General features: G+C 51.4%; 7 protein-coding genes across 7 annotated transcripts; 5 read left to right on the top strand and 2 right to left on the bottom strand.

The window, feature by feature from the left end:
* Positions 1-3,638: 3,638 nt before the first annotated feature.
* Positions 3,639-7,569, bottom strand: N7468_000651 (serine/threonine-protein kinase; the record flags this gene model as incomplete). Its single annotated transcript, XM_058469948.1, has 6 exons — positions 3,639-3,871; positions 3,933-4,241; positions 4,293-6,133; positions 6,190-6,443; positions 6,509-6,917; positions 6,983-7,569. The coding sequence occupies 6 exons, from the start codon at positions 7,567-7,569 to the stop codon at positions 3,639-3,641; spliced, it is 3,633 nt and encodes a 1,210-aa protein (XP_058335979.1).
* A 1,613-nt stretch (positions 7,570-9,182) lies between these two features.
* N7468_000650 (uncharacterized protein) lies at positions 9,183-10,313 on the top strand (the record flags this gene model as incomplete). The annotated part of the gene is made up of 1 exon (XM_058469947.1): positions 9,183-10,313. The coding sequence occupies one exon, from the start codon at positions 9,183-9,185 to the stop codon at positions 10,311-10,313; it is 1,131 nt and encodes a 376-aa protein (XP_058335978.1).
* Positions 10,314-10,669: 356 nt separating this feature from the next.
* On the top strand, positions 10,670-11,379 carry N7468_000649 (nuclear transport factor 2 family protein; the record flags this gene model as incomplete). Its single annotated transcript, XM_058469946.1, has 2 exons — positions 10,670-10,749; positions 10,986-11,379. 2 exons carry the CDS (start codon positions 10,670-10,672, stop codon positions 11,377-11,379), a joined length of 474 nt encoding a protein of 157 aa, XP_058335977.1.
* A 798-nt stretch (positions 11,380-12,177) lies between these two features.
* N7468_000648 (uncharacterized protein) lies at positions 12,178-14,674 on the top strand (the record flags this gene model as incomplete). The annotated part of the gene is made up of 8 exons (XM_058469945.1): positions 12,178-12,221; positions 12,270-12,392; positions 12,456-12,553; positions 12,614-12,793; positions 12,845-13,389; positions 13,451-13,724; positions 13,777-14,136; positions 14,190-14,674. 8 exons carry the CDS (start codon positions 12,178-12,180, stop codon positions 14,672-14,674), a joined length of 2,109 nt encoding a protein of 702 aa, XP_058335976.1.
* Positions 14,675-14,984: 310 nt separating this feature from the next.
* Positions 14,985-16,363, bottom strand: N7468_000647 (FAD-dependent oxidoreductase; the record flags this gene model as incomplete). The annotated part of the gene is made up of 3 exons (XM_058469944.1): positions 14,985-15,892; positions 15,927-16,086; positions 16,154-16,363. The coding sequence occupies 3 exons, from the start codon at positions 16,361-16,363 to the stop codon at positions 14,985-14,987; spliced, it is 1,278 nt and encodes a 425-aa protein (XP_058335975.1).
* A 292-nt stretch (positions 16,364-16,655) lies between these two features.
* Positions 16,656-17,599, top strand: N7468_000646 (pyrroline-5-carboxylate reductase family protein; the record flags this gene model as incomplete). The annotated part of the gene is made up of 2 exons (XM_058469943.1): positions 16,656-16,695; positions 16,743-17,599. The coding sequence occupies 2 exons, from the start codon at positions 16,656-16,658 to the stop codon at positions 17,597-17,599; spliced, it is 897 nt and encodes a 298-aa protein (XP_058335974.1).
* A 525-nt stretch (positions 17,600-18,124) lies between these two features.
* On the top strand, positions 18,125-19,982 carry N7468_000645 (Aldehyde/histidinol dehydrogenase; the record flags this gene model as incomplete). Its single annotated transcript, XM_058469942.1, has 3 exons — positions 18,125-18,268; positions 18,332-19,754; positions 19,810-19,982. The coding sequence occupies 3 exons, from the start codon at positions 18,125-18,127 to the stop codon at positions 19,980-19,982; spliced, it is 1,740 nt and encodes a 579-aa protein (XP_058335973.1).
* Between the last annotated feature and the right edge of the window lie 414 nt (positions 19,983-20,396).

The raw sequence follows: 20,396 nt of genomic DNA, 5'->3' as shown, positions 1-20,396 counted from the left end.
GGAAAGGGCGGAATGCAGGAATTGGTGAAAGGAATTGTCCGTGTGCTGGCCACACGGTTGGAGCACCATGTGTTGAGGTATGGCAATCTTAGAACGGCAATCGTGGACGGGGAGATTGGAAGCATCTTTGCAGTTTCCTTTTTGAGGAAGGATCTCCCTCTTTTTCTTTTTCTTTTTGCCTTTTTCCCTCTCTTTCTTTGTCCCGAGGCAGGGATTTGGTCGGGGCCAACTTCAGGCTCCGGCCCACTCCCCCCCCTTGAGACGATCGTGATTCTGAACAGGGAGGATTCCTTTCGCCCCGCACGACACTTGGGCCATTTTCCCAGCCCGCTAGGGCACCGGAATGGAAGCCTTTTTACCGAAAGGCGCTTCCGAGATATGCGAAAGGGAAAACACCTTGAAAGCTTTACGACGAATTGGCTCTGGCATTGTTTTTCCAATCCCCGATACTCGATGCTACGAAACGCGGACCCATGAGCTTTACGAGCCGCACGAACTTTGATTCCGAATACGTCCAAAAAGCCCGACCGGCTGCTCGGGCATTCGGCCTACGATTTTTATTTTTATTTTCATCTCTTATTTGGAACCCTTCGATATACTTCGGTTCTCGATATCTGGTTTAATTGCGAAGGGGGGACTTGAGCTCTGAGGGGAAAGGGAAGGGGAGGAGGGGTAATGGTGGTACTGTTCTCGCTGCAGGTTTGCTTACTGCAGATCCTGCTCTCATATTACCAATCATGACTAGTCGACATCTCACATTTCGTCGGCTTTTTCCACCGGACGACCGCATCATACCGAACTAGTCTCTGACTCCACGGTTCCAGCTGGCACCAACCTCGGCCCGGGCATTTCATGCATGCGTCTCAAAGCGTACTAGTCACATTGGCCCCAATCTCTCCAGTTACCACTCCCCTTATCTGCACTTCGGGCGGCATCCACATATTCATGTTACAATTTCGGGCGGCTCTTTGAATTTTTTTTTGGAGGGGGGATTGCGAAATTTTGCTACCTTTTTTTTGCGTTCTGGGTTGGTTTTATCATTCTAGTTTGTTGTGTTTCTCGTACATCTTTTTATCATGAGGACGGCAATCTCCTTGGAGCGATTTCCTCGTGCGTTGGTCTTGCGACACAAAAAGATGGTCGGTATTCTGTTTTCCTGCTTAACGGTTCACGTCCATTCCCCGGTATATTCGGGTTTCCTCATGCGCTGCTTATTTTATCACCTGGGAGGCTGTCTGATCACTATTCGTCTACTTTGTTTTTTTTCGCGTTCGCATGCATGTTTCTACCTTTGGTCATATTTTCGCCAGCTGAGCGCTTTATCTATTGAATGATGCGGTCGTGAGATCCTCGATTGTCTCTTTCGCATTGGTGGTGTCTTCTCAGTAAAATGCCGGCAACGTCTCTATCTCACCAGGATCACGCATTCAACCTCACGATCTAGTTTCCGGATCTAAATTCATCTGCAAGACAATAATACCCTACCAAGATCACGCGGATCACGCGGTCTTGCAGCGGTAATGCTGAAACAGGCGTTATTTAGGGTTGTTGGGCCGTGTTACAGGGTAAATGCCCGAACGGCACAGCATGGCCTGGGCCAGAGAGCCCAACAGAGTGGCAATGATCATGATTCTCATTCTCGGCTTCATAAAGTAATGTATACGGGAACTGAAAGGCCTGTCGGCCGCCTTCAGTATACCACAAATGGACATGGCAGTCTCGGGGCGCGAAGCACCCAGGTCGATTACTTGTGGGACATTATGCACGAATAGCTACCATGTCCACTACCCACAACAAATTCTCACATCCAGAGAGCGTTGCTGCGTGGATACAGTTGTCCATGAGAGACATGCGCCGAGTTACGTCGGTGACCAGCCGAAACCGACTCTAGATCCCGGCAGAGCGCCTCCGATCATTGCGCTTATGTCCAAAGTATGCCGTACTAGTGCCTTATTGATCAGATTAGCCGCCGCTTGATCATATGAAGCGCTATGGCATTTTGGTGGTCTGTTTCCGGGTAACCCTACTCCACCTGGTGGTCCTGGTCGAAGGAGCCACTCCTTTATAGGTCCATGAACTCGCTGTTCTAGAATCCGATCTACTCACCTGACAAGCAGGGACTGCTCAGGTTATCCCTATTTCCATGCTGATGTACTTCAGTGCTTTATATTTTACCATACCCCCCCCCCCCTGATTCCGTGATCTAAAGTAGGTCTCTCGATAGCTTCACCATACTAGTACAGGACACGATAAGAAAACATGGATAGGCCGATGTCCCAGGCCTCATAATTTACTTGACTCCTAGCGTCATGATGGTAGACCTGCAACCTCCGTAGGGCATTGGTCTACCCCAGAATCCACGGGATCTTCAACATGAAGCTTTTGAGAGCATCCCATGACTATTTGAAACCATCCTTCTGAAATTTCGGGCAAGATATCTAACTCTATCGACCTAAAAGATAGACAGAAAGAAGGCCTACTTACGGTGCTAGGTAAAGTTAAAGTGTTATGGCGAGCTCTTGAAGCCCGAATAGATAATACAATCGGTTCTGCAGTGGAGATTTCCAAAGTAATTCTAGACTCAATCGATGCCTCAATGACCTAGGCCTAGACCTGGAGGATCAAAATGACTGTGAGCACAGGAGGCCCCCCCCCAAAACATTCATGTTCTCTGAAGCTCTTCGAAAATGCATAACGTCCTTACGTCCGAAACCAGGAGGCAAGACCCAGAAGGGCTGAACGCTATGAAACTTCCGCTTGGCGCAGCATGCTAGTCGTCCTAGCTCTTGCTAAGGCCTTCATAGAAGCTCAACAACATCAGTGACAGACTCGGCCAACACGGCAACCGCCCATGTCGATGCGGTCGGCTTACGCTGCCTCCATTTGGGGGCCTGGAGTAGCCCTTTACACTTAGACGAGGGATGGAAGGAAGAGCTCTGCATGATTTGGGCGTGCAAAAATAAGCACCGGAATTGCAGAAGGTCTTAGATAGCGTGTAGCGAGGCACTACAGACATCTCATATCATTGGCGACGTTATTCATATCTGGTTCCGGGGCTACACGATGTTGGTGTTACGATGGTTTCAGAACTTGCGTCAAGGTGGTATTTCTCTTACAAGAGGGACGAAGAAATATGACGAACTTGGGAAGCCTTGTGTATGAATTGACCCGGTTCACTAGCTACAGGTACACCTGCCATCCCCTTCGTCGAACAGTTCCGCAGCAGGGGTCGCAGCATTATGGATTACGCCTCGGTTAAAAATCAACCGGAAGGCAAGGTCTCAGATGGAAAATGGAGAAGAAAAACAAGGAAAAGAAAAGAAAAAGCAACTTGACCCAAAAAAAAAGGAAAGGAAAGGAAAGGAAGGTTAAACCAACGAAATGAAGGAATAGGATCAAGAGCATGCGGTTGCTTGTATGATCTCAGATGAGGGAGTGGACAACTAAGTCAAGATGTCAAAATATCACAGATTCGACAATCGGTTATCAGTTCAAGGGAAATGCACGAGAATGACGGGAAGGAGACGGGATGCAATAAGCTTTTGCAGTGCTGGAACGCAGCGACACAGTTAATCAAACATGGGAAACGAAGTCATGATCTTGGCATGGGGGACATAAGGGGTGAGCCACCATGCAGGCTAGGCGTTAAGGATAGTGTCGAGCACACGAGCCATTTTGCGAGCGCGTAAGGCGTCCTCGACGACGAGACCGCGAGACCGCAGCATCATGTGAACAGTGTCGACGACCTTGTTGAAAGAAGATGCTGCACCACGCTCCTGCTTGAATCGAACGAGACTCAGGTTGGCTTGACGACCATGCTCGAGAACGGTGTAGAATTCGGCAGTGAACTCAACTTCTCGGAGGCGCAAGACTTTGGGTGGTTGTTGGTCCAAGATACACTTAATAAGGGAGGAGAGGTAGGGGGGACTTACAATTGACTTCACCGACTCGGCCGTGCACAATGCTATTTCCCTTGTCCATCCGAACATCCTCCATGCCATAGTCCTCCCAGTCCCGGAGAAGGCGGTAAACTTCCTTGCGACCCTTGACCTTGGAAGTATTCAGGGCGATGACCCGGCAAGCTGGCTTGATCTGGAACACACGAGCAAACCAGTTTTGGTTTGCGAGGGAGCGGCGCTTGTTAGTGAAAGGGTTATTTTGGTCGTGTGCTTCAAATGAGCTGTCAGTATCCAGCATGCCTTTGCATAGCAGGTCCTGACCAGTTTGCTCCCCGGAAGGTCCTTGGATTTGTCTCAGTGGGAGGTAAAAGCAGCTAAAGGGTGTCGACGTACCGATTCCAGGGCCGGCTGATGGGGCGGGTTTATTTGTTTTCTTAGGCATAAGCTTCAGGAAGCCTCCTTTGAAGCGCTCCATGGACGATTTCCTGGTGGGGACTCGGTGCTCATCATCCCGAGTAGGGGACGCCTGGAGTTCCTGTGGCGGTCGAACAATGACAGTATCATTGCTGGCGATCCGTGTCTGGTTTTCCTGAGATGGGAAACCTGGTGCCGAGTCGGATAGCTGGGATCGGTGCTTGAACCACGACCACTTCTTGTTGTCTGGTACCTTTTCACCCTTCTTGGGGGACCCTGGGATTTCATCAATGGGGGCTAGGTTGCTAGGGTTGCGAGTTTGGCGAGAAGTGCCAGCCATACTAGAGGCCGCTGCTAGGTTAGAAGCCATACTACTGTCGTCTGGGTTCTTCTTTCGAATCATCAGGGGCTTAACTTCCTCCATGGAGTGGAGCGAGCTATGCGGAACCATTCTGATGGTGGCTTTTCCATCGTGGTTCCGGTTCAAGCCCCGAAGTCTAGACTTAGGCTTCGGACTGGCTCCTTCAAGAACAGGCTCGGGGACCGCCTCTTCAGAGATGGCAGGCAGAGAACTCTCATGCGCGATCGAGATGAAGGGATCTGCATGAGTGTCCTGGTTGTTTTTAAGCAACTGGTTGCGACGTTGGGCGTGGTCCTCCTCGATCAGACGATCAAGGTGGCCAATAACTCCCAACAAGTATGTGGGAACGTTGTCATTGCGGCCTTTGCTGTGCTCGGCGAGCTTACGTCGAGTCTCTGTAAGCTCTTCAATGCTGTAAGGCCGAGCAGGATCTTTAGCCGTGCTGGCTGCGGGCTTTGGCACTGCTTGGGTCTGTGGGGCATTATTGGGGCTTCCTATAGACACCGGAGTAGTCGGAGTCTCATACCCAGCATCGGTAGCAGTGCTAGTTGTTCGCATTGTGGTGACAGAGCTTCCATTGAAAGCTTCCTCGCAGATTTGGCGCAGCTCATTTGAAACCTTCCGGGCATCTTCTTTCCAAATGGTGTCGGGGGCACGAATTTTCCGTGTCTGTGCTAAGCTATTCGCGGTCATCGCACCCTGGCGCACAACGGTTGGTTGAGCAGGCAGAGGGGGACTACTGGGCATCTCTATTGGGATAATGCCATCTGCAATCATTTGCAGGCTGCAAGCACTTGGTGATCGCTTGAGGTCAGACCTTTGATTCGGCACAATTTTCCTTTTCTTTGGCTTCGTAGATCCTTGGGAGCGATTGCGAGCATGGTGGAATGAAACATTGCGACGGTAGCTTGCAGAGTGAGTACTTAGGCCACGAGGCTTCGAGCTCGACAAAGGCACCTTTGACGAATGGAAAGACTTCATAGAGTTGGGCTTGTGCTTTCGCTTTTGCAAGACAGTGAAAGGGGAGTCCGAAGCCGCATTGTCATCCTCTGGTTCCGCCTCTTCCACAATGGAGGGAGGAGGCTTGACAGCAGGCGAGCCGTCCTTTTCCTCCACTGTTTCAGGTTGAACTCTATGGATGGTAACCTGGGCGTACTTGGCTTCTGCCGCTGATCCATGCGTTTTGGGAGATCTGAAAGGATCATAGCTTTCCACGCTTGCACACGATTTTGGCTCTTGCGCGATACTGATTCGAGAATGAAGGTCTCGAACAATGGACAGATGGTTGCGGCGCTTGGAGCTGGTGCCAAAATTGTGACCGCGGCCTCGCCGCCCACTTGGGCGGGAAATGTGATGGTAGTCACTAGCCGAGTAGTCCAAGCTCTGGCCCTGGTAGTTCTCCAGCTGTTCATCACGGAACTTCACAAGGGCATTGTAGAACATTCGCTCATGAGTTGGCCTAAAAAGGGAAGGTTAGCAAGAAAGGTTGGAAACGCTCCAGGGGAGTCAACTCACTCAATGCACATAAGCCTATCAATCAGGACATCAGGCTTCACGTCGTGCCACAAAGTCTGAAGGTTACGAAGAATATCCATGTCCACATCTTGTCGAGAAGAAATCAATTCGCCACAGTCTTTGACAGATAAAGGGGAGCAGGTCCCATAGGGTGGTCGGCCATAGCGTTGTGAAGCTTTTCGTACTTTTTCAAGAGAGGATGGAGCCAAATGCTTTGCATCGAGATCCGGTCCTCGGGTCTCTTCTGCAAGATCCTGGTGATCAAGTCTGCAGCTTCGTCACTCAGCTCAGATGGGATCATGTAGTCGCCCTTTTTCACCAGGCGCAAGGTATTCGGAAGATCACCACCATCAAACGGAAGGAAACCGGTCAAGAGGGCATACAGGATGATGCCACAGCTCCACATATCAGCCCTGTCCCCACGATACTTGCGGCCATAGATGATCTCCGGCGCTGCATAGTGCGGGCTTCCGCAGGACGTGTTCAGCCAGTGGCCAGCGGGCTGTAGAGCAGCCATTCCGAAATCTGCCAGCTTCACATTGTTTTTGCCATCAAGCAGGATATTCTCGGGCTTCAGGTCGCGGTGGCAGATGTTGAATCGATGGCAGTATCCGAGGCCTGCGATGATCTGGCGAAAGATGCGAACGGCTTCTTGTTCATGTAGAGGTCCTTTCTGGGATACGTAGTCGAATAGCTCCCCTCCTTCGACGTATTCGAGCACGAGATACCTATTCAATTTAGTAAGGGACTTGCTATAACGGGCTAAACGGACGGGGGTTTGGGCTCAACGTACAGCTCTCCGCGGTTCTCCCAGACATCATACAAGCTGATGACATTAGGATGCTCAATCAACTTCATAATCACAACTTCCCGTTCGATCCCCGAAGGCATCTGTCTGGCAGTCGAGAAGCCAGAGAAATTACTCACATTACGGTCCATTGCTGCGATGCTCTCACTCTGAACCATAGCAGCGGATTTCTTGGAGACAATCTTGATGGCCGCAGTTTGCCCCGTAACAGCATGTTTCGCGAGCCTCACCCGTCCGGTAGCCCCTTTTCCCAGGGTCCTTCCCAGCTGCCATGGCCCGACGTGTGTCTTCCGCTTCCCCTTGTTGGACAGAAGCGAGGCCGCTGACATGACCGAGCTGCGGGCCGACTCGCATTGGAAGTCGGTATTGACGGATAGTCTCTGGTTCTCTTTCTCCCGCGTCGTTGGCGTGGTCACGAAGGACATTCGATCTGGCGTCTTCAGCTGGTCGACTTCCTCGACTCGGACGCGTGGGGTTTCGACTCTTGGGGACTTGGAATAGTTCACCCTGCTGGACGCATCTGAAAATGGCTGACGCCTCCGAAGAGGGTCGTCGAGGTCCATCAAGTCCATAGTGGGTTTCGGATACCCAGGATTCACTGTTGCATAGAAAACGCACACCAAAGCAATTCACGAGAGATAGCTGCGCGGTAGTGTTCACACTGTCATCACCGTTAGCGTTTGTTACGGGATAGGCGCGTCTCGACTCACGGCAGGATGAAATGGGAAAACGGCGGTTCCTGGATGAGAAAGTGATGGAACCCAAATTAAAGAGTGACTCAAGCACAGAGAAAATTAAAGAACGACAGGGGGCAGATTAGTGAAGCATCGCGGGGTCAGAGAAGCGAGTGAAAGGCGTTGCGGGAGCTGTATACCCGTGTTGGCAAAAGGTCGGCAGGAATCGAAAGTCGTCGAACAAGAAGAGCGATCAAATGCAGCGAGAGCTGGAGGAGATTTTGATTGGCATGCTTGAGCCCGACTGTGTTTGTGGAATGGAAACTCGCGAGATTCCTCTTGGATATGAGTTGGAATGTTACCACCACACTTTCTGCCCACAACGACCGAGTAAAACCACCACCTACACCCCTCTAAGTACTTCTTTCTAACTACTTCCTAACTCAATGGCCGAGGCTTTCGATTTCTATAAATAAACGTCTCAAAGTATAGGTGTTAAGGAGCTCTTGCAGCTGGGCCCCGAGGCGTGTTTGTGTTGACTTGCTATATACTCCACAGGTGGGCCTCATAAACACCCGGTGATTAAGCGCCGATTTTCTTAAGTCAAATCAATGAATTATCTTGATTTCTGTTTGGTCGGGGCCACGAACTCCGGTTGATGCATTCCACCAGGTCGGCAGGGGGGAGGGGCGCAATGTCGTCCTAATACTAGTAGCTGCTTATCGGGATCTTCTGGCCTTCCCAAGGGCAGAGGCCAATCCCCCTTGGGAATTCCAGTCCCCTGGAGGCCTCTCCAAATCTACTGTGTAAATGTCGCATCTATTTCTGATATCAGATTTCCAGTTTTTCTTCCATGTTTGACTCCGGACTTAACCTTGGAACGGTATTGTGCTGAAGTGTCTCAGCCCCCACGCATCTGCGCATCACCTGGCTTGAGAGTCAGCTTGAACCTGTTAGCACATGTCTATCTTGGTTATTGGTGCTTTAAGTGCTTAACTGTCAGATCTATTTGTACCTAGGTAGTAGGCTTTATTTTCAATCGGAGAATAGAAATAGCGTTAGACTAGTATCAACGTTCTGGCTCCGTGTCGGAGTGTGAGGCAGTCTCCCTGCTGTAGACAGCACAGATATATATCCGTCTCTACCATCACAGGATTTTCGAATTTTGAACCCCGGACGGTTTGAAGTCCACGTATGACGCCATGTACCTATCGCTTGATATATTTTATTATATTGGTCCTTCCCAATGACACGCCATTGTGACCCCCAGATGCATCGATCCGTGGTCGGTAGGCGCGATCCCACGTCTTCACGCAAACTTTGCCTAATATACATTGCAACCACGGGGAGAATCCAAGCCCATTTGAATTACTAGGAGAAACGTCACGAAGACATAGCTTGTAGAAAAAGTCTTCCCAAACTTTATTGGGCTACTTCGACTTGAATGTTCGATTCAAGGATCACATCACACTTCAGCTGTCCTAGCCTCGCCACGGCGTGCAACTCCAAGTATGCCGCGACTCAGTCATGCCCACCTGAATAGCTTGAAGCACTGGCACCTCAAGTGGCTCCATTCAGCCCTCCCAACCCGCCCTCCGAAACCACAAAAGCCATGCCTTTTACTATACCTGGATAAGGCAGTTTTGATCGCAATCGGCGAGTACGTCTCGCTGGTAGATCAAGTCTGTCTATCCCTTAGTTGCAAAAAGCTCTACCTTATGCTCAAAGAGAGCAGAGAAAATAAGGACCTTGAGTTCCCTCGACTTTTGGATCTCCGAATCCCCATCCTATGTGTGAACAGCCCCGACGTGCCTCGAAACCAATTGCTTCTTCGACTAGAAAACCGACAGTGGTCATACTGTGCGGAATGTCTTATGCTCCATCCACGGAGAGAATTCAGGAAAGTTTCTCTTCGGCGGCCTCCTTCGCAGAGGGCGTGTACTGATTTCGCTGGAATTGTTGATCTTTGTCCCTGCATCGCCCTGACGGTCCGCGATCGGGAAAGGATCTTCGAGCGGCTCAAGTCCGCTGTTAGGCCGGACAGAAATGAATTCGGCCCTTTCAATTGCTTTTTTGTGAATGGGGAGGCGTCTCTCGGCCACTCCTGCGCAAGGAACGGCAGATTGCGGGACGAAGCCAGTGTCGTGGTTCATCTGAGAATCAACACCTCAGGTGAACTTGAGGCTATCCTGCGGTATACTCTGCCTGATTGTTCGATGGACGCTCATGTTCTAGCGGAGCCCATCTTCGCGTGCCCGCATCAGGATCTACAGTCCCTTGCATGCACCGACAAAACGACCAAAGTCTGTTCGAGGTGCGAAACATTTATTTTCAAGTCGATGGCGCCCGCAGAAAACCTGATCGTGTTCGAGGTGATTCGATGTCTGGGCAGCGTCCCTTGGCCTGCTGATCCGGTTTGGATGAACCAGTGTCGCCTCAGCGGCCATTGGTACTCACATAACGAGTTGTACTGGTGGAGGTCGCAGGAATTGGAAAGAAATATGCAAGGGGAGCTTGGCCAGTGGGAGAGGAGCTATTGCCTGCAGCAACGAGCTCTCCTCCAAAAAGAGCGTGAGGCTGCACAGAGGCTACTACTGTTGAACACAGCACTTTTGAATTCTCTATCTGTAATCTGGCCTTGACCCCGCCACCCGCGGAGTCTGCTGTCATCATTTGTGCATTATAGCTTCGTCCCGGCACCGCGGACTCCTTCCCTCGGGCACTTGACAAGTGGAGCCTCGTTGAGATAACAATAAGCGCTAGTACAGACGCTCCCCTCTAGAGCTGGGAGCTGAAGTCAAGACGAAAGGCCAATATTTTATGGTGAGAGAATGTACTTCCGAGCATGAACCATTGTCATACGGAGTCACCTGAATGAGTAACCTGTTGCTGGGAACATAAAATGCCGCGTTTCTCTGTGTCTCCACGCAGTCACACCGGACTACGCACCCAGATTCAACTCTACCCTCATAGTCTAGCACTCTACCACCGCGTCAACATGGCAGACATCAAGCCCCCTTTCACCGAGGAAGCTGCTCGTAAGAAGGTCAAGGCAGCCCAGGACATGTGGAACTCCCAGTAAGTCCTATTTAATCCGTGACGTCACCAGGATCAACCATGTGGTCGCAAGAAGGGGCGCTGGCTACGCATCCCTTGAATTCCTACACTCCATGTTTGTCTGTGGGAGAGTCCTGGGGTGCGCCTAGGCCGTCTTTGGAATATTTTGGCCCCCCAAGGACTCCGGTCTCCCATTTGTCCAGCGTCCTATGCGACGAACCGGCAATGACGTAGCAACGGCTCTAACATCTGCGCAGAGATCCTCCTCGAATCGCCCAGGCATATACACCAACCAGTATCTGGCGGAATCGGGATTCGTTCTTCTCTGGCACCGAAGCTATCACGAAGTTTCTCACAGCCAAGTGGGAGCGCGAGCGAAATTACAAGCTACGTAAGGAGCTGTTCGCTTTCACGGACAATCGAATCGCTGTCCAGTTTTGGTATGAATACCAAGACGCGCACGATAGCATGCGCTGGAAGCGTTGCTACGGACTGGAAGATTGGACGTTCGACCGGGAGACAGGTAAGATGCGGAAGCGCATGATGAGTGGCAACGATATTGTTCTGGGCCCCGATGGTAACGGCGAAGGGCGCTGGTTTGTGGATGGAGTGGATGTGAATGAGGTGCCTATCACTGAGCAGCACTGGTAATAATAAAGAAGATAGCCCTAGATATCACGCCAAACAATCTCAAGGTCTCCATGCCGCTCTTGGATATACATGCGCTCCCAGGTCTGCCTGCTTGGGCAGGGCTGTCTTTATACGTACTAGAAGGCAGAACGGGACCTTCAAGGACTTCCGAGAAGGTTTCGCTCTGCAGAGGCCGTCATACCTCCCTTGCTAATCTACTAGTCTTCCGTAAATCGACCGAACTCCGTCTATCAGTGTAGGATCGGGAGGCCTCCCGTGATGCCTCTATCGCAGTGGGTCGATCGGGTTCCACCCCCGAGCGAATTAAGGCTGAGCGGCACCTAATTTAAGCGGGGAACGTGTGGTTTATCCAAATCTGGGAAGAAACGCGCCCGTTTCGGAAAACTGTCTGGGTTCCTTTCCCGAATGGGGTCGGACATGCAAGGCTTGGCTTAGCAATGGAAGTCGAGATCTAGCTCTCTGCAATTGCATTGCTTCTCGATAAGTCTTGTCTTTTGAGTCCCATGAATGCGAGACGGGTACCCCATAGAACCGGCGGTGGAAAGGCGATAGGAGAGAACTGCACCGTAGAGACCACGAACCGAAGAGTCGGAAATAACTGTGTATGGCGATGTCACGAGCTCCTCTCTCATATCAGAAAATGGCGTGAGATAGGGTTTATCAACTCATCCATCGGGCGAACCAAGCGTTATCAAGGCAGCACAAGCGACTCCACCTGGCTTGCCCCGCGTTTCTTCGCAGTCTGATCTGTCGCTGGCCATCCGGTACATCATCCGATATCGATTATCTGTTACAAACATGGCGGGAAATAGTGCGAAGGTAGCAAAGCGATCCTTGAATGCGTATGTACCGAGCAGGCCACATCCGGGGCTATTTCTGATATGATTCAGGTGCACTCGGTGCCGCAGGCAAAAAATTAAATGCTCGGGCTCACAGCCGTGCGATGGCTGCAAGAAGCGTAAGCTGACTTGCATTTTCGATGATCGCGACCAAAAGGTTCTAGTCACCAAAGGGTAAGAACCAGACCATGCTGCAAAATCCCTACCTCGGCGGCAGAAGCATCTAACAAGGCCAAGGTACTTAGCAGAACTACAGAAGAAGCTAGCAAGTTTGCAGCATCATGATCGGGGTCCTGTCCACTTCGGCCCTGGATATACCGATGAGAGATCACCTGGTCGGTGCAAACAGTCTTGGCCTTACGTGCTTCTCGGATGAGGCTAATCATGCCAAATAGCATCAAAAGAACACAGCGACCTAGCAGAAGGGATTCCAGAGCCTATTCATAAATCCTCTCCCGTCGACCCAGGAGATGATTCTCATCTACATTATGAGCTCGAAGACCCGGCATCCGGCTTGACCAACCCATTGTCGTCAGGACCTCCGGCCTTTATGTCAACCGAAAATGGGCGGACTTGTACGTGAGACCAATGGCAGTTGAGGAGGAACATTTCTAACACGCTATTAGTCTATTTAGGCACCTCGTCGAACTGGTCGTTCACCCGCCGCATCCTGAGTCTAACCCATGAACACATCTACCAAGAGCCCCTCCCCACAGGTGCTCTACTATTCGATGGCACAGCATACGACCTTGGCTGGGATGGACTTCGAGGAACCCAGGGACCGGATGGTGTATCGGTGCCCACTCACGACCATGCTATGTACCTCATCAACACCGTGAAATTTCGCTGCGGGCAGCTGTATCACCTTTTTGAAGAGTCTGCTTTCATGGGGGGCTTAGCAGAGTTCTACGCCCAGCCTGAGCCTCAGCTAAAGGCGACCGAGAGCCTATGGTACATTCACTTTCTATTAATGCTGGCTTTTGCCAAGGGGTTTGTGCAGCATAAGCCTCAAGGGAACCGGCCGCCAGGTGCCGACTTCTTTGTCAAGGCCCTTGGCCTCTTACCCGATATCACCGTCCTCCACCAGGAACCGATTGAGTCGTGCGAGATATTATGCTGTATCGCCCTCTACTTGCATGCTATCGATTGCAGATCATCTGCTCATGTTTATGTAGGGAAATCATTCTTAAATCAAAAAAGTGCAAAACTGACTTTTTTTTCCCTTTTGACAGATCGGGTCAGCCATGAGGATGGCAATGGCGGAGGGAATGCATACCCAAATGCCGGTCGAGTACCTTGGAGAGGCTATGGTGCAGAGGTGTCGCAAGATCTGGTGGACAGTATACACCCTGGATCGGGAGATGACTTCCTTAATGGGGCTTCCTCAGTCTATCAACGACGACCATGCCAACACCCTGTTGCCCTCATTCATCGGATCAGTGCAGCGGACAGCTGCAATCAACATGCATATCAAACTATCACGAATCATTGCAGAAATTAGCAGCAGTAAGAACTTGGATGGCAAAGCCTTTGTGATGATTGCTGATGATACGACTAGCTGTCTACGCTATCGATGGACGCCTCAAGCGAAACTTCCTTTTAAGTACGAAATCGGCTCTGGCAGGCATTGCGTGCCAATCCGACGACCTCCACCAGGCATTTCCTTTACATCTTGACTCAGCAAACAGTGGCGTTTCAAGAACGGCGGCATACCTTCATCTTCAGTATCACCAGTGCATCGTTCTGGCAACCCGCCCGCTACTCTTTTGTTTCCTGAAAATCCGCTTCGAAACCCCGGCAAACTGCATCGATGCCATTAAACCGTCCAGAAACGTGCGCAACTTGATTCAGATGTGCATGGATTCTTCAGTCCAGATGATCAATATTTTAAACAGCCTTCAACCCGAGGGCCTCTTAGGTAAGGACACTACACGATTTCCACAATGAGCCCTTGGGACTAACTCGCCTCAGAAACCTTCCTCCCCTTCGACCTCGACTCCCTCTTCGTATCAACAGTCGTCCTTCTCCTAGGCCCCGCAATCGACACACGCTGGGCATACCCCATATGGCTTGAAAAAGCCTACGCAATATTCGAAGAAATGATCGAACACGGGAATCGAATCGCCAAGTTCAGAAGATCAGAGCTCCAGCTTCTGGATGAATTGCTAAGTTGCTTGTCCGAACAACCCCCACACTGCCTTTCTGCGCCGGTTTCCCTCCCCTCATTCCCGAACGAGGTCTTGAATCCTCCGACTTCCACTCAACTTGCAGGTTCCTTTCCACCCGCATTGCAAAGCCTCCCACAGGATGTCCTACCTGATCCCGGTCCCCCAATGGACGACGATGGGAGTTTAACTGGGCTCACTGCTGCCCAGATCATGGCGGTGGCAGAGTCGATTGAGAGCATCGACACGGAGTGGATGTCAAATGCAATGATCGAACATAGCATCTGGTAATGTGACATGAACAGATGAACTTGGATTTCCGGGTGGTTTACAAATTGGATTGTACTAGTACATAATATGACGCAACTAAAGGATCAGATCAACATTGGCCGCATAATGAGCATGTTCAGGCAATTATATTATGAACTTTCACTTAAGAGGTGCGTGTCATCCCGAGTCTGTAAAGCTCCAAAGTTATCATACCGACGTCAAAACTTATCTACATACACTGGCCTTGCAATACTTGGCTGTTCCAATACGACATCAGATCGAAATAATAATCCTTAATTTGCGCTGGAAGGAATTCTGTCTATGCACTCAATTATAGCTTTGCAGCCTTCGACGGGAGGATAGCTGACAGCTCCTTAGATTGTCCAATCCGCCAGCTCACATCGCCACCCCAGTCATCCTTCGCATTAGCCTTAGGCTGTTTCCAGCGCCACCTCGTAATGCGCTGGACGTTATCTGGAGCCTCCAAGAGATTAGTGATGAAGGAGCCCAGGATCGGGAACATCTTGAAGGCATGACCTGAGTCTCCAGAAAGGAGAACGATAGATTCCGACGTATTCGGAACGTAATCAACGATGAAGTCAGAATCATCCGTATCCGCGAACCAGCACAACGAGCTTTTTACAAAGGGCCGATCGGCCAGAGAAGGGAGAGTTTGGGCCAGCAATCGACGAAGCCGCTTCTCATCCTCTTCTGGCAAGAACGCGCTCTCGCTCAAAGTCAGGGGCGCATGTGAGACACCGGTCTTCGGATCAGTGTTGATATAACCACCGCCCATAGGGCAAAGCTTGAGCAGGTTTGTCTTGGGGTCGGGCTCAAAGAAGAAGCCCAGATCACGAGCGTAAGTGACGGGGATGCCGCGCAAGGCAGAGGTCTCGTCATTGGTCAGGTGAACATGAGCAACAGACCACGACTTCGCGACGACCTCCTTGCCAATCTCAGGGACGAGGCGAGCGGCCGCCGCACCAACCGCTACAACAACCAGCGCGGAGGGGTGGAAGCGGCCGTTCTTGGTCCGGACGCCAGCAGCCTTGCGGCAGTTGACGGTGCTCACGTGCGTGATCTCGTCGACGGTGCCTTGCTCGCCCAGGAAGAATCGAACGCCCGCCGCTTGAACAGCACGGTACACGCCCGCCAGGGCGTTGCCGGAGTGGGCGTAGCCATCGAAGCGATTCAGGTAGCCGCTCCATCCAGGTAAAGCGCCCTGCAACTGCCAAGCCGCTGTGCGGATATCTGCCTGGTTGTCGAGGGGAACGATCTGGTCCTTCATCTTTGGGTGCTTTTTCGGCGGAGGCGCGGAATCGGCTCAACGTAGCGACGGCTTTCTCTGGTGCACCACCGGATACACAATGTAAGAAGCCGACCTGATGGAAATGAGGAGCGAATAACGGGGTCTTCCAAGCATCAATTGCCTTCTAGAGTGGCGACTATCAGCATCGTGAACTCAGTTAGAGATCGTGAAGCGATATGAGCGAACCGTACGATCGTGAGCTCTGTATAGAATTCATCTTCGTATTCTGCCCGCACAATCTTGTTCAAGTCATTGGCAGCAGAGAACCGAGGGGGAATGTTATCGTCCTTCTCAAACACCGAGACATTGGTATAGCCCTTCTGTGTGAGGTGGAGAGCCGATGAGAGGCCAAAGGCACCGCCCCCTACGATGATGATCGGATCAGACTTGGAGATGCCCATGTTGAGATTTAACTAGCATATGAAATCTTCGAATTTTGCCGCCATTCGGGGCATATATACCCCATTCCAGGTAAACATGGCCTGTATGCTTTTATCAGCGGGAGGCCTTCCGACAGTGGAGTTCCACTGCAATCTACAGACTTGGGCTTCCCCGCTTCACTACGGATGCTTTGCCGATAGAGGGGTCCTCGAGCCGGATTTAGCTATTTTCCTGACGCGATTTTTGGGGCTGGATTAGTTCGAACTCCCTTAGGTCGGCGGATGCTGTTTCTCTTATATCAATTCGGTAATTATGGCGAACCAGAGCTCAACACTGTGCTTGCTCGGCTGTGGTGCGTGTCTGTCGCAATGGCACAGCTTTTGGACTAATTCATGATAGGTAACTTGGGCGGGGCCATTCTAGGGAGCTTGCTCAAAGAAGCCGAGCAGCCTTTGTTCACGCGGTATATCGCAACAGTTCGCAGCCCGCAGTCGGAGGAAAAGCTATTGTCGCGATTTAGTGCCGAGAAACAACGATTGCAGATTTCTCGAAGCAACAATGTGAAAGCCGTTCAAGAATCAGACGTGATCATCTTGGGTGTTGATCCCGCCGATATCGAGAAAGTGCTGAAGCAGGACGGACTGCGAGAGGCGCTGACGAACAAGCTCCTGATCAGCATTGCGGCGGGTTGGACCCGACAGAAGCTCGAGGAGACCATCTACGGCAGCGCGACAACAGAAAGAAACACTTCTGGCCGAGCATGGGTGGTGCGAACTCTTCCCGACATCGCAGCGCAAGTTTCGCAGTCCCTCACGGCGATCGAGGTCTCTGCGCCCGCGGTTCCAGAGAGGTACCTTCAAATCACGACAGCGATTTTCGAAAGGATCGGCCGCGCTGTTCAAATTGAGCCGAGGCTCATGAACGCGACTACGGCAGTCGGGGGCTCGACCCCTGCATTCTTCGCCGTCATCTGCGATGCATTAATCGACGCGGCCGTGGCAGTCGGCGTTCCCCGAGATCTGGCAGGCACTATGATATTCCAGTCCATGCAAGGTACAGCCACCATGCTTCAGAGTGGTGTGCATCCTTCTATTCTTAGAGACCAGGGGACTTCGCCAGAGGGGTGTACCATTGGCGGCTTGATGGTTTTGGAAGAAGGGGCAGTTCGAGGCCACGTTGGACGAGCTCTTCGAGAAGCAGTGACGCTTGCTCGTTTGATGGAGACTCAGTCGCATGTGAATGATACAAGGCGATAAACGAACGGAGCTACTAATAAATATGACGGAGCTACTTTTTTTATAGTTGCGAGTGTACCAGTCTGTCTACCACTGGGATCGCATCTTGTCGCATGTATGTTCATTTTTGCATATTAGCCTTAAGGCTCATCACGAATACAAATAAAAGTCAAGCGTCGTCCATAGCTTCCACCTTTTTTTGTTTCTTTCACTTGGAAAAAACCTGTCTCTACTAGGTAACGCATTCTGTATCCCAACCGAGCTCGCCCCGGATTCCGGTATCGCGATGTGGGGAACTGGCATCGGGTGCATCGCCCGACTCTGCGTCTCAAATCTCACCTAGAGCTGGTACAGCACTGTCTTGTTCCCCACCTGGCTATTGTTGCTCAGATCTCCAATACTAACATGGCGGGGTATCTGGCCACTTCCTGGCCAAGGCAGTCGGATAAGGGCCCGATGTTACCAGGGCAAAAAAGGGTCAAGATACACACGACCGTTCATTTAAAGTCCTGAGTACCTAAAGCTGTTCCCGTCATATTCGCGGACATGGCTTCCACCTCCCTTCTGAACCTGCGTTCATCGCACGCTTTCGCTTCTCGATTGCGCTTCAACACGGCGAGGCCATCGATTCAGACTCGTGCGAAAGCCACGGCGCCTTTCCGTCTCCCCGACCCCCGCAATGAGCCCAACGTAAGTAGCTTGAGGCTCGTAAATTATGGGTCTTGCGACAACTGAATAATAACAATCAGTTAGCCTGCTTTCACTCGAGGTTCCGAAGAGCGTAACAAACTTGAGGTCGCCCTGAAGAAGCTCCGATCGCGGCTCCCCGTGCAGAGCAACCTGTACTACAACGGACAAGCACAGAGGAGCATTGAGTCCTGGGACCAGCCTTTGCCCGCCGAACATGGAACAGTCTTCACAAACTATCCGCTTGCGACCCAGGAACAAACACAAGTTGCCATTGAATCTGCACTCGAAGTGAAGAAAGGCTGGGAGGAGACGCCCTTCGTGGACCGTGCCGCTATCTTCCTCAAGGCCGCCGAGCTGGCTACTGGAAAATATCGATATGACTTAATTGCTGCCACCATGCTGGGCCAGGGCAAGAATATCTGGCAAGCAGAGATTGATGCGGCCGCCGAATTGGCTGACTTCTTCCGTCTCAACTGCAACTTCGCCGGTGAAATTCTGAACAAACAACCAGATCGTGGCAGTGATGGCATGTGGAGTCGCTTGGACTATCGTCCTCTGGAGGGATTCATCTACGCCATTTCGCCATTCAACTTCACGGCTATTGGTGGGAACCTGATCTCAGGTCCAGCTCTGCTGGGTAATGTGGTGCTCTGGAAGCCCTCTCCCTCCAACGTCTACGCCAGCCAGCTCGTTTACAGTATCTTGCTTGAGGCTGGCCTCCCTCCTAACGTGATTCAGTTCGTCACGGGTGACCCCGAGACCATCACCGATGTGGCCCTGTCCCATCGGGAATTCGCTGGATTGAACTTTATTGGCTCATCCGATGTCTTCCGCTCTCTGTATGGCAAGATTGGCGAGGGTGTCGCTAACAAGACCTACCGCGAGTTCCCTCGTGTGGTTGCTGAGACCAGCGGCAAGAACTTCCACCTCCTTCACCCCACTGCCGATATCCCCAGCGCTGTGAACCACACTATCCGCGGCTCTTTCGAGTACCAGGGACAAAAGTGCTCTGCCACCTCTCGCGTGTACGTTCCCGAGTCCCGCGCCGAGGAATTTCTCACCAGCCTGAAGCAAGGCATACAAGAGATCACCATCGGAAGCCCCGACAAGGACCTTGAAGCCTTCATGGGTCCCGTCATCCATCGCCACTCCTTCAACAAGATCAAGGGTATTATCGACCGCAGCAACGCTGACCCATCCGTCAAGCTTATTGCGGGTGGTACCTACGATGATTCGGTTGGGTTCTTCGTCCATCCTACTGTCTACCAAGTGGACTCCCACGACCACGCTCTGTTCCACGAAGAGATCTTCGGTCCCGTCCTTGCCGTCCACGTCTACCCTGACGGAGAATGGCCCAGCACTTTGAAGAAGGTTGACCAGGGGGGCGGTGGCTTCGCTTTGACCGGAGCAGTCTTTGCTACCGACCGACGCGCCATCCGCGAGGCCGAAGACACTCTTCGCTACTCGGCTGGAAACTTCTATATCAGTAAGTCTTGACAATTTATCGTCAAGTCAAAAGACACTAACTATTCCCTCTCTAGACTGCAAGACCACTGCGGCTCTTATTGGCCAACAGTCATTTGGTGGTGCCCGTGCCAGTGGCACCAACGACAAGGCTGGAAGCCCTGACTCTCTTCGCCGGTTCACCAGCCCTCGTCTCATCAAGGAAGAATTTTTCCCCCAGACCGGATTCAAGTACCCTAGCAATCACTAGACTCTGTAATATCTTTTGGTCTGCATATGTACAGCTAACATTTACGAATTTGACGCTCGTATATTACAAAGTTAAATTTCATTTCAGTTACTTGGGCTGGAATGAGCATGCTATTTCTATTAGTACTGACAGTACGGCTCCAAAGCTATACGCCATGGACTAGGTATCAACATACTGCCATACACGTATTGTCGCTCTGGTCCTCGCTGGTGATATTGTAAGCAAACAACTTGGTCAGCCGAGACGAATTGAAACCAGACCCACACTACTGGCACCGCTCTGCAGCCACAGTAGGGATTCCCACTGATTAAACCGCAATGACATTGAGAACAGCTCCCGAGAGCCGCCAGGTCCTGCCAGCGTCGTTATTAATATAGCGTGGCCAGCAACCTTACAAGCATAGCTGCGCTGTCC

This window comes from Penicillium chermesinum (assembly GCF_028974085.1).
Source record: "Penicillium chermesinum strain IBT 19713 chromosome Unknown utg000001l:1.0-1975020.0:1.0-1976611.0, whole genome shotgun sequence".
Classification (NCBI taxonomy): Eukaryota; Fungi; Ascomycota; class Eurotiomycetes; order Eurotiales; family Aspergillaceae; genus Penicillium; species Penicillium chermesinum.
Note: the sequence above shows the minus strand (reverse complement) of the source record. Positions and strands in the feature narration are given on the sequence as shown.